At 41.5% G+C, this 13,405-nt stretch overlaps 1 protein-coding gene across 8 annotated transcripts in view; it reads left to right on the top strand.

Moving 5' to 3' along the window:
• LOC147008707 (copine-9-like) overlaps window positions 1-13,405 on the top strand; it is a 180,031-nt gene that overhangs the window by 147,829 nt on the left and 18,797 nt on the right. For all 8 annotated transcript variants that reach the window (XM_085863431.1, XM_085863434.1, XM_085863433.1 and 5 more), the window contains one exon: window positions 11,218-11,264. In XM_085863431.1, coding sequence (XP_085719557.1) covers window positions 11,218-11,264 — 47 coding nt within the window. The remainder of the gene's footprint in view (window positions 1-11,217; window positions 11,265-13,405) is intronic.

Below are 13,405 nucleotides of genomic sequence, written 5' to 3'. Positions count from 1 at the left end.
AACCGTCATCCTGGTGTTACTCATGCAAGATGAGGCATCAATTTGTGTGCTGTCCCTCAGATGGACGTTAACCTGGATATCTGCCAGAATTAGTTGGTGGACATTAAATATCAAACGGTGTCCTTCGCAAAGAGTATGTGAGCTATCACTGACATGTTGAACAAATTACCTTCCCTGACTTCCTGTGTTAGAGATGGGACCCATCTGGGATTGTAACCACAGTGAAGAAACTGCTTAGGCAGAACCAACACTGTATCGAGAATAGTACAAGATGATAAGGTAGTTCACATGTCTTGTGTGAATGGTCGTCTTTGGCTACGAATATCAACCATGATGATGATGATGATGATTATGATTATATCATGCAATATCAGCATAGAATTCAGATGCATCCATTGACCAATATATGCCTGGTGTTGGCTTCATGCTAAGGGTGGTGGGCTTGGGATCCTCGTGCATAGGGAGGTGGTGGGCTTGGGAACCTCGGATCCTGACCTCAAATCCCACTCAGCTGTTGAATTAATACCAGGTGGAGATGACTCTGCCTGTCATCCTTCTGATGTTGGCAAAATGAGTGCCAGCTTGCTAGTATCCTGTGTTGGAGTGGTGACCTGTCCAGGATTGTGTCCAATAGCCGAAGAGACTGCTGAGGAAGCACCAACGCTCTGCACAGAGTATTCTCCCAATGGATGGATGGATTGGCCAATCCACTTCTGTGATCATTGATAGGTACATTCTCTCCCTTTTACTGGTGAGGCATTTTTTTGATAAATTCCTTTTATTTTAACAGAACATTGATTGAGGTATGTTGTCACAGGCAGCGTTTGTCATTTGGTGGCCCTGTGCAAAATGCAATAGTGACCCAGTTGGGACCCTGCAGGCCCTGTCAATCTGGCATCACACTAAAATACGCATTTTGGCATCTGTCTGACATTGATGTATTCGATCATTACTGGTGTAACCTTAACCAACTAAACTTACCAAGGGGAGGCCGGGTCATAAGGCAAAGGTTGTCTTGACTTAATTTGCCCACCCACCCCCCACCAGGAGCTCCGAAAGTGGGGAGACACAAATTATCTTCATGAATGTGTACTGTGTAGCGCCTCTCCCAGTTCTGGTGGGAGAGGGTATTTCGAGTGACGCTTCAGAATCCTCAATTGTATTTTAAGTAAAAGGACTCTGGCTTTTTTTTTGCAGTTGAGTCTAAAGCAACTTTGGCTAAGTGAGTGTGAAAATAACACGGAGAAATTCCCATGTTTTATTGCCTTTTTCCACATTGAAAAGGTGCATATATACAGCATGCCTGGTGTTGGTTGGCTTAATGGTTGGGGTGGTGGGCTTGGGATCCTTGGGTTCTGAGTTCAAATCCCGCTCAGCTGTTGAATTAATACCAGGTGGGATTAACTCTGCCTGTCATCCTTCCGAGGACGGCAAAATGAGTGCCAGCTTGCTGGTATCCTGTGTTGGAGTGACGACCTGTCCAGGATTGTGCCCAATAGCCAAGGAGACTGCTTAGGCAGTACTCATACAGCACTCATAGGCAGCTTAGGCTGCCATACAGAGTATGGTCCCATTGGATGGATGGATATATACAGCAGTTTGAGTGTCATTCCACCTTATTGTGGTATTTTTTCCAAGGCCACTTCAAATGACAAAAGTCAGGGGCAGATCTGGGGCGGGGGGGGGGGGCTCTGGCGTAGCCAGGCTGAGGCAGACGAGGCAGTTGACTCGTCGCTCATTTCCTGAAATATGATCTGGCCTGAGCCCTCTGGCCATCTGAGCTCCCTGGGGAGTAAACTATCAAAGCTACCCGGAAGTGCTCTGAATACTCTTATCTCCACTCCTATCACAATTCACATCAACCAAGTTAACCTCTTTTCGCCTCACCGCTTTTGGACCTCTGGCTACGCCCTTGGGGGGGGGCATCCAGTGCGTTCCCCTCCTAAATCCCTCCCCTCTCATCAAAAGCCATCATGTTTCACACATAATGAGGTGTAGATAACGGAAGTTGTGGTCTCAGAATGTGCGAAAGGAACTGTCTTGTGCAGTGAATTAAAAAAAATAATTTTCATTGTAAAGACTAAATATATAATAAGGTAAGTTAGCCTTCCAAGTATTGAATAGCATTTCAAAAATTTAAAATTTAAAATCTGCAATGATTACATTTAAGAAAATGCTTTAAGTGTTTAATTATGTTTACATTTTTGATGTGTACTAATACGTTGTGCCAAAAGTCAGGATCTGTTCGTTACTAAACATTGTTGAAAAAGATGGATATCAATAAGGTATTTTCGGTATACTTTCTGTTATTGTCATTTTAAATTACCGATTGATCAACAACAACAACAACAACAACAACAACAACAACAACAGAAGTGGAACAATGTAGTTCTTTAAAAAGGTGAAAATTCAAAGCAGTACTCAATTTTTTTTCAAAAGACATAATTAAGATTTTGTTTGATGATTATGAGTAGAGTCATGTTGTTGGTAATGTTATCTTTTTTTAGTACAGCGGATAAGCTCTCATATTTTAACAAATTGTGCATTTTATGAGAAAAGCATGATATTTCTAGCATAGTTAGGTCATACCATAATGTTTATTTTCGGATGTGGAGGGAAGTCAGATTTGACCTCTGAGGGGACAGTGAGAGGTCAAATCCAAGAAGGCCGCAAGTCACCTGGGTCTAATATTCAAACGCGTTTAATTTTGGAACCAGACTGCGCAGAAAAACATTTACGGTGTCATTTCCAACTAAATTGGGGATGCCCATTCATTTGATGATACCTTTGAGAATGTCAGAATTCAAGGAAATGAATTTAGGTCAAGGTCAAGGTAAAAATTTATCAAAAAAAAGCAATCAGTTGAAATTTGCAAATGAATACCGAGTGGTGTCATTGTGGCGAATTTACTTATTTAGCCCCTCAGAGGGTGTGCTTGAGGCGGATGTGGCGCAGTTATGTATTGTGTATATCCATGCTTAGACGAGCTGGGTTTAGATGCATTATCTGTAGAGTTCTATGTTTTGTCACGTTCTTTCCTGTCACGCGTAGTTGTTCATCTTCCTCTAGCAGAGGGCAAGGAACTGTATGCAACAGATGGAAGTGGAGTCCTTTGCTCTCCGGCTGAGTCATACTTGGCCTGCCTTGCCCCATGTTCGCAGGAGGAGGCCGACACTCGTCTACTTCTGCATTTGGCAGATGCTATGCAAAAGGGGTGTAAGAAGGTGACCATACGTACCGTTGATACTGATGTGGTAGTACTGGCTGTAGCTTCATTCAGCAAGACAGCTCCTAATGAGCTGTGGGTTTCCTTTGGTGTCGGGTCAAGTTTTCGTTACATAGCTGTCCACGAAATGGTTGCCACAATGAATCCAACACAGTGTCTGACTCTCCCAGTCCTTCACGCTTTCACTGGATGTGACACTGTATCTGCATTCGCTGGCAGAAGAAAGAAGACTGCCTGAGAAACTTGGAAGTCTTTGCCAGAGGTGAATGATGCTTTCAATGAACTCCTATGTATGCCAAGTGAGGTCAGTGAAGGATCAATGTTACTGCTAGAGCGATTTGAGGTGCTAATGTATGACCGAACCAGTGAGAGCACGGAGGTGAATCATGCCAGGAAACAGCCCCTCACACAGAAGTATGGAACTCGAGAACATTCCTCCAACCCAGGCAGCACTCAAACAGCACATCAAGCACACTTGCTACCAGGCCAACTGTTGGAACCAGGCATTGGTCCTGGATCCAGAGATGCCAGAGCCATCTGACTGGGGCTGGACAAAGGAAACAACTGGGTGGCAGCTGCTTTGGACCACTCTCCCCGAAGCATCAAAATCATGCCATGAATTGATCCGCTGTCACAGTGAGAAAGGATGCACTGGATGGTGCAAGTGTGCCAAAGCTGCGCTCAAGTGCACTGCACTGTGCTTCTGTTCTGGAGGCTCTTAGATTTTGATCACTACCATTACCATCATCATCATTGCTATTAATAAAGTATAAAATAGACTAGCAGCATGGGACTATTCTGTTAATTTTTTTGTATTATTATTCCTATAGTGTCAAAATGGAGGGGAAGTTTAACTATATTGCATAGGTCCAATCCATTGTCTTTACCTAAAGAATGTCCAAAAGTTTTAAACGTAATTTGACCTTGACCCTAATCGAAATGCATTTCCTTGGCTCCTGGCCATCTCAAAAGTATCACCAAACGAATGGCCACTCCAAACTTAGTTGTAAATAACACCTTAAATGGTTTTTTACACTGTTTAGTTCCAAAATTAAACGCGTTTGAACATTAGACCCGGTGGACTGGCGGCCATCTTGGATTTGACCTCTCACGGTCCTCAGAGGTCAAATCTGACTTCCCTCCGTCTCTGAAAATAAACCTTTATGGTATTCACTAACTATGTCAGAAAATTCATGCTTTTCTCATGAAATGCACAATTATTGTGCTTATCCGCTGTACTATTTTGGTTTCGTCCTCTTATGCATTGTGATTGTGAACTTTCCATTGAACAAAGAGAGCACACTGTGTTGCAATGTAATGTGACCATTGCTTAATTAGTGTACAAGTCAAGATCCTCAGTTCTTATCCCATACTATAAACGTTTAATTATTGATTTTTAATCAAAATCTCAACATGGATCGTAAACATTCTGAAGTGATAAACAATTAAATAACTTATTAAAATCAATTCATATTATCCACTGAGCCCATTATTAAAAAAAAAAAACATCCTAATATGACTTTTTGTTGTCAGACTTGTATGCAAGAGAAGTAAACACCATGCACTGAAAATTTTTGCGACCTCCCCACCCCACATAAAATCCTGGATCCACCCTTGAAAGTAATAACAAGAATAATGATAATAGCATATTAATAATAATATTAACATTTACAGTATTGCAAAATAACAAGTAAAAAAGATATAAAATGTCATAGCTCCTGTTGTTTTAGTAATTTTGCTGTGTGGAGTTAAAAGGCTAGCGCATATTTATATACAACTAAAATGGCGGCGTCTACCAGTCGGCCACCTTGGATATGATTGTGAAAAAATGGCGTGTTTATGTAAGCCGTCATTCATTATCTGTGTGCCAAGTTTGAACAAGATCAGTAAATGCATGTCTGACGAATGGTCGAAGACGTATTCGACACGGTCAGGCTGTTGTTGTTTTTACAACTAAAATGGCTGCCAGTCGGCCATCTTGGATCCGTTGTTGGAAAAAAAATGACATGCATATGTATACCATCAAGTACGAATAAAATCGGTCTATCCATGTCTGAGATGTTTTTGGATGCATGCATGCACGGACACAAAAACCAAGCTTGTCAGATGGAGATTAAATTTCTACCAGAGGAGCAACTGCTCATGTAGAATGTTTTATTGATAACTGTGATGGCATAGGTCACGTAGTGTGGCAGCCCTGTTGTAAAAATGGAAAAACTTTGGACCTCTGTATCTCTGAAACTGTACCAATAGGCCATGTTACGTTCCATTGGAAAGTGAAATTTCGTGACAGAAATTTACTTATGGATGAAAGTCGGTTGTATAGTGTATTATTACCAGTTGTTCACAATGGTATAACTCTTCAAGTCCATAACCCGTCATGAAGGGGTGAAAAAGGGGTGAAAAGTCCGAGATTTCGTCGTGAGCTGTGTAGGGTGGTGGCCAAACTCATTGGGCGTGAGAACCAATCAGAGGACGCCAGACGGTCATGTGACGGCTCTTCATTCGGAGAAACTTGTGTGTGAAGGCAGTTCAAGATGGCCGCGCCCATGAATAACATGTGGTGATCGGCCTAAAATATTTTCATTTTTTCGACATTTTTTGCCGTTTACAAGACATCTAAGGAATATGAAGTGCATCGTACATGGGAGGGCAGCCCCACGCACAGCAAAGCTGATAAAACTGGGGCACAAAAGCTGGTCAAAAATCAAGGAAAGTGGGAAACTCTGGTGTGACGTGGACGTGGATTGCCCAGAAAGCGAATTGGCACGCCAACGTTTGGAAGATTGGGAATGTGAAGAGTTCCCCACTGATGGTGGGTATCACCAGTTGTGCTATAATGCGTTTTGCAACACAACAAATATCCAGAGGAAGATTGCCCATCATGGTAGTCCTCGTGCAAATGTTCGTTGCAGATTTGTGCTCATATAGAGGTTGTGAAAATGTTGAAGAATCGGCAGTTGAACTTGAGTTGGTGAACGATCACAGTGATGGTTCAGGTGATGAGTCAAGTGATGGTGAATAGTGTCCATCTAGGTGTCTGTGCCTGACTTGCTTGTGTAACCAGACTTGCTTGTGTAACCTGACTTGCTGTGTAACGTGACTTGCTTGTGTAACGTGACTTGCTTGTGTAACGTGACTTGCTTGTGTAACCAGATTTGCTTGTGTAACCTGACTTGCTTGTGTAACCTGACTTGCTTGTGTAACCTGACTTGCTTGTGTAACCTGACTTGCTTGTGTAACGTGACTTGCTTGTGTAACCTGACTTGCTTGTGTAACCTGACTTGCTTGTGTAACCTGACTTGCTTGTGTAACCTGACTTGCTTGTGTAACCTGACTTGCTTGTGTAACGTGACTTGCTTGTGTAACCTGACTTACTTGTGTAACCTGACTTGCTTGTGTAACCTGACTTGCTTGTGTAACGTGACTTGCTTGTGTAACCTGACTTGCTTGTGTAACCTGACTTGCTTGTGTAACGTGACTTGCTTGTGTAACGTGACTTGCTTGTGTAACCAGATTTGCTTGTGTAACCTGACTTGCTTGTGTAACCTGACTTGCTTGTGTAACCTGACTTGCTTGTGTAACCTGACTTGCTTGTGTAACCTGACTTGCTTGTGTAACCTGACTTGCTTGTGTAACCTGACTTGCTTGTGTAACGTGACTTGCTTGTGTAACCTGACTTGCTTGTGTAACCTGACTTGCTTGTGTAACCTGACTTGCTTGTGTACCTGACTTGCTTGTGTAAGACTGTAAGTGTACCTGTGCCTGACTTGCATGCATTGATCATGACATGTAATATATTCTCTCTGAACTTTGTCCGGCTGTTGTGGTTTGTTTACACGGGACCTCCCCAACTTCCTTACGTCCGACCGCCCTGTGCAGGGTCTTCATTCTTCCATTGTCGTCCACGGTAAAATGGATGGGCTGAGGAGATTGGGAAAGTCGGCAGCAGGAAAGAAACTTCAATGACCGCTTGCACAAGCAGTTCTCCTACCATAATGTCCACTACACAGTCAATGACATTGGTAGGAAATCACCAGTAGTCAAAATTGCAGCGTACGATTAACGATTATGTAGCGGAACAGTGATTTTTCTCTCTAACCCTGCAAAAACACTTACTTCCGGGTTGTGGCCTTCACCATTTTGTCCACAATTTCCCCAGTTCCTCCAACTGGAGAGATGTCACATGACCGTGTGGCGTTCTCTGATTGGTTCTCACGCCCAATGACTTTGGCCACCGCCCTATGCGAATCGCGACGAAATCGCTGACTTTTCACCCCTTTTTCACCCCTTCGTGCCAGGTTATGAACTTGAAGAGTTATACCATTGTGAAGAACAGGTAATAATACACTATACAGCCGACTTTCATCCATTAGTAAATTTCTGTCACAAAATTTGATTTCTAAGCGTTTCTTGCTGAACGTAACACGGCCTACAAGGAAAAAATTGAAGCATCGCGTCATGGGGAATGTGATTTTTTTATGATGTCATAGGTGCGTTAATTATGATGTCATAATTGCATATGTAAAATGTTACGTCTGATCAGTATGAAAATTTTTGAAGGTCATCTCGGGATAAAATGGTCCACAGAAAAAAAATTGATGACATCATCAGTCACGTGATTCGGCAGCCATATTTTTTTTTAATTTAAAAAAAACCTTCAAAAATTTTCTCTGAAATGGCTGAAAAGATTGAGGCAAAACTTTTCACATACGACTGCCTATCCATGAGGAACAAAAGGTTCACACATATGATGTCACAAGTCACATGGTTTGGCAGACACATTGGATTTACCCGAAAACCTACAAAAAAAAATCTCCAGATGGCTGGACAGATCGAGGGGAAACTTCACACAAATGTTCCTAAAGCCTTCAGGATACCTGGGTATTCACAAATAATTGATGTCACATGATCTGGCAGGCATATTGGATTGAGCGAAAATCTATATATATATATATATATATATATATATATATATATATATATATATATATATATATATGTATATATGTATATATATATATATATATGTATATTTCTCTTGATCCGCATAATCAATTGCTGTGAAACTTCAGAATTATGATCTAGTAGTCATGTTGAATATATGTTTTAAATTACAACCTGATCGGGCACATGGTCTGGCAGCCAGAATAATTTAATTTCTTGACTCCTGGTTCTTTATTATTATTTTTTTTTGAATGAGGTTCACTTGGCTGTGTCTGGATGGGTATTGATGGTAGAGGAGTAACAGCTGAAACCCAAATACTATCCAGGTTCCTCCTGATGACTTCATCTTTGCTTTTTGCTTGTTTGGGTTCCTTCTGATGACTCCAATGCAGGACTGTACCTATTTGGTCTTCCACTTGATTTGAATTTAATTTATTTTAATCCCATTCTGAATTAATTTGAATAATAATAAACGTCATGGGTTAGGGTCAGGTGTCCGATCAAAGTGGGGTTGCATCAAAGCGAGATATCTTGGTATACCCAGTCATTACTGCCAGGAGTTATAAAGTTGCAGTTCTAGTTATGTCTTCTTAATTACGTGACACACCACACAAAATACACCACACAAAACAAAATACATCTACGTGTCATCCACATCCATATCTTGGGCATGTATGGACCGATTTTATTCATACTTCGCATAAAGACAACACATGATGGTATGCAGATGCATGTTATTTTGTTTCAACATCAGATCCAAGGTGGTTGACTGGCAGCCAATTTAGTTGTAAAAAAAATAAAGCTGGTGTTGAACACATCCTCAACCATTTATTTGACAAGCATTTATCGATGTTGTTCAAATTTGGCACACAAATAATGAATGATGTCTTACATCTGCACGTCATTTTTTTTTTTTAAAGATCAGATCCAAGATGGCCGACTGATGGCCATTTTGTTGCTTATCATGTCCCCAACCATTTTTTTGACATGCATGGTCCGATTTTCTTCAAACTTGGCACAAGCACAGTACGTAATGGGATACACATTCACCTAACTTTATTTTGCAATCTCATCAAAGATGGCCAACTAGTAGACTGGCAGCCTTTTTAGTTGTACATATATATTGGCTAGTTCTTTAACTCCGTATGGCAAAATTACTAAAACAATGGGAGCTATAACATTTTATGTATTTTTTACTTTTAAATCTTTTTTACTTGTTCCACTTGCTTTCTCTGCTCACCTAATCTAACCCCCTAATTTTGCAATAATTTTGTCTAGTTTAACATCAGGGAAAACGTTTTTTAATCGATTCATGATGTCACACTGCTTTATTTTCTTAAGATGCCATTCCCTTTGCACTGTGTTTATCACCACTCACAAGTTGATATATTTTGTCAGCAAAGTGAGACCCCACCCTCAGAGGTCTGTCTCGAAAGATTATGAACCATGATCGGTCGTGTGGGGGCCCCTTGGTATCTCGGGGCCCGTGCAATTGCATGGGTTGCATGCCCCTAACACTGCCTCTGGGTATACTGACCACAGTTGGAGGCAAGGAGAAGCTGACATTTTGGGCAATAACCTTTCATCAGAGTAAAAAGCTATGGTATTCACAAAGACTCGTTTTCCTTCATAAGAAGCACTCATTAAACGAATCTCATTATAAAAAACACTAATTTTTCACGACAATCTGAATTAAATAAACAAATTTAATCATGATATGCAAACAATTAAATATATATATTTTTTTTAAAAAGCTTATCAAAACCCAACAAGCTAAATATTTGCAAATAATTTGAGCGAAACTTTATTTTGGCCAGTTCATAAATCATGACATAATAATGGTGAAAGAGGAATTGTTGTTCTTTGTTTGTATGCAGCACAAGGCTGTGGGGTAGCTTCATTGCCTGATTGTGCAGATGTGCCGCTGATGGGCAGGAAATTCGAATTTGTTAATGGTGTTGGCGATAGCTCGCCTGCTCTTCACAAGAGACACTGTAGGATCTTTAACGTCCACAAACAAAAGTTGGCAGACACGACTCCCGTTTAACATCTATCCAAGGGATGGCACACACATTGATGAATGTGAAACACCAGAATGATAGTTTATACCTGGGTCGGGATTCAAATCTAGGCTAGACAGCTTAGAGGAAACTGTGTAAACTTCTAGGCCATCCTGTCAGCCCAAGGAATTGTTAAATGAATCAAGTTGAAATGCAAAATCTAATTTGTTTGTTTAATCACTTATTTTGGATGATGTCACAAGGGCATCATCTCATTACTGGGTGACATCCTTTCTACCAGGTGGGGGAATGGGGGGGGGGGTTCCTGATAAACTAAATTTTTAGATTTAAAAACCAGTTCACGGAATGCATCTGTTCGATATTCCAAGATCCTAGTGTATTTCCACCCAGTACAACCTTTACAAGTCGAGCTGCCAACTCTGCATATTGCAGTGAGGGGACGATGAGCTGCAACTGCTGATGTGCAAACGTCATCAATGAAATCAAAGATTTCACAACTGTAATCAGATGGGTTTGTAGGTTTTGTAACATGCTGTGAGCACCATGAAATTTTGATGGCACACCAGAAATACTTTTGCTTTGATGCACAATTCATAAATAATGAGCAGCCATCGCCCGCATATTCAATCTGCATACATCGAAAGTTGCACGTTGCAATATATCGTGATGACGCTCATTTCCAACCACTCAGTCCTTAACATCCTTTTCTTTTTTTTGTATTCATATTTTCTCTTGACTGCATCTGTGTCTATTTTTATTTTTATCCCCTTCCCCCCCCAAACCCCTACTCCACACCAATTGCGCGGTCTGTGTGCTGATGATTCCTGAAGGTAGACACCCATGTCCAAAACCGTTGGCTAAATTGCTCAGCTTGCGCACTTCCTCTTCGGTGTCGTACTCTTTACTAGTTTATGGAGAGATCTCGGTGTTCAATTTGGTTGTGTATATTGTTTCACTCCTTGACACTTTGACACATCTTGAGCTTTTTCCCTGCTTGCTGTGTGTGTGTTCATACTTTTGCAGGATGCAAATCAACTTCACAGTGGCCATTGACTTCACTGCATCTAATGGTGAGAATGCATGCTGGTGTGGATTGAAAGAAACAAACTTGGAAACTCCTGTGTTATTTGGATTGCGCACTGTTGCGAATCATTGCACGCGACCATTACATCACTGTAGGAGTGAAACAGCTCTCTCGGGGTGTTTTCTTTATCTTGTATTGGTGGACGCATGTTGTGGGATGTCAAAATTTTTATACTTGGAACCAAAAGAAGCCGTCTGTCTTTATGATACGTATGCAAAATTATGAAAATTTTCAACACTCCTTTGCCCTCTCCAAACACTTCCTCAGTGTGTCGCATACATGCCCCTTCCCTCCCATCCTTTTTTTTCCCTCTGTACAAAAGTGAGGCTCATTGAAGAGCAAGCTAAAATTGGTAGGTAGCAGTGGGGTAGCGGGGCAATAATTGGGCACATCCAGCTTGCAAGGAAATAAACGAACAGTCGAGAAAGAAAGGGAGGAAATGCTGAGATCAGCAAAGAAGAGGGTTTGGTTATGAAGGGTTAATGGGCTAATGAAGATCATGGGTCAGAATGGGGGATGACATGAGGTGGTGGTGCACTTCATGCTTGAAACTCTGGAAGGAAGAGTGGGAATGAACATCCTCTGGAAACCTCTTTCTCCTTTTTCCTCTATCTCTACAATGCTCCCCTACCCTCCATTATCGTTCTTATCTTCACCATCTTCCCTTAGTTTTCAACCTCAAAAAAATTCAATTCACCCTCTCCCCTCTCGTAATGACTGAATATCAACATATAGGTGTATTGGGTCATTTTGCAACATTTGCACCTCTTTAACATTTGCAACATTAAGTCACACACAATTTGGCCTAAATTGATTTAGCCTTCACCAAAGATGGAATTTTGACTTTCGTGATGCAGGGAACTCTCATGCTTCTTGCATTGATCTTGGAGATGTCATTGTGATGTGATGTGATGGAGGAAATTGGTGTGTAAGGTCAAATGGAAGATGGTGTGACACATGATGGAACAACACATAACTCTCCAGCTTTAGTTCACATTCAGATTCGAGGCCAAGTTTAGCTGGTACATGTTCTCAGGAAATCATTCCATTATGTTAAATGGAAAGGGGGGGGGGATTAATATTGGGTGGACAGAGGTTATGTTTCACCCCTGGTTTTTTTTTTTTTTTGGTCTGTCTGTTGGTTTGTCTGTGAGTAGGATATCTCACAAAGTTATGGATGGATTGGGACGAAATTTCGTGGACAGGTTTGGTGTTTCAGAAGGACAAATTGATTAGATTTTGACAAAGATCTGTATTCGGATCAGATAATTTTTAAAGTGATTCGTCACCATTGAGAGATGGGGCCAAAATGATATACAGTACAGGTTAATCTCAAAAGGAGAGGAGAGATTGGGACCATACTCTGTGCAGAGTGTTGATGCTGCTTAAGCAGTCTCCTTGGCTATTTGGCACAATCCTGGACGGGTGGCCACTCCAACACAGTATACCAGCATGCTGGCACTCATTTTGCCGACCTCGGAAGGATTACAGGCCGGGTTAACCCCACCTGGTATTAATTCAACAGCTGAGTGGGATTTGAACTCGGGACCCGAGGATCCAAAGTCCACCACCCTAACCATAAAGCCAACACCATGCATATCTCAAAAGGTTGTAGACGGATTATGACAAAACTTGGTGGATGAGTTGGGAAGGTGACAAGAACAAGCCAATTAGATTTTGGTTCAAGCCCGGATGCAAATCCAGTCTCGGTGGGATACAAAATGTAAACTGTTCAGTCTGGTGGAGGTATGTGCTCTATTGAGTGCCGCTCTCATTACCTTTGTTATTGTGCTTCCTATCCTGTTTCTTATGGTATTCCTGCACACCTCTCAGGCCCCTTTCCCCTCTCCAACTGTTCTCACCCACCTACTCTTCAACCACATTCCACCACCTCCAAACCAAACTACAAAGGCAATAATGAGAATGGTTGCTTGGTTCTCATGGTCAATTGCAAGCCTGTGTCTCTCCGGCCCTAATATGGTATTTAGCTTTTGGACTCCCTTGACGTACGGAGTCCCTGAAGTCCATTCTGTGGCTAAAACATTGGACATTGAGTCTTTGCCTTTGATCACTACACATTGCGTTGGTTGTGCTTGTGTGTTTTCTGCTGTGTGGTTCTTACATTTT

The sequence above is a fragment of the Eptatretus burgeri genome, chromosome 18 (assembly GCF_056783735.1).
Source record: "Eptatretus burgeri isolate ZD-2024b chromosome 18, Ebu_testis_v1, whole genome shotgun sequence".
NCBI classification, from domain to species: Eukaryota; Metazoa; Chordata; class Myxini; order Myxiniformes; family Myxinidae; genus Eptatretus; species Eptatretus burgeri.
The sequence above is the reverse complement of the archived record's forward strand: the minus strand, read 5'-3'. Positions and strand labels throughout refer to the sequence as shown.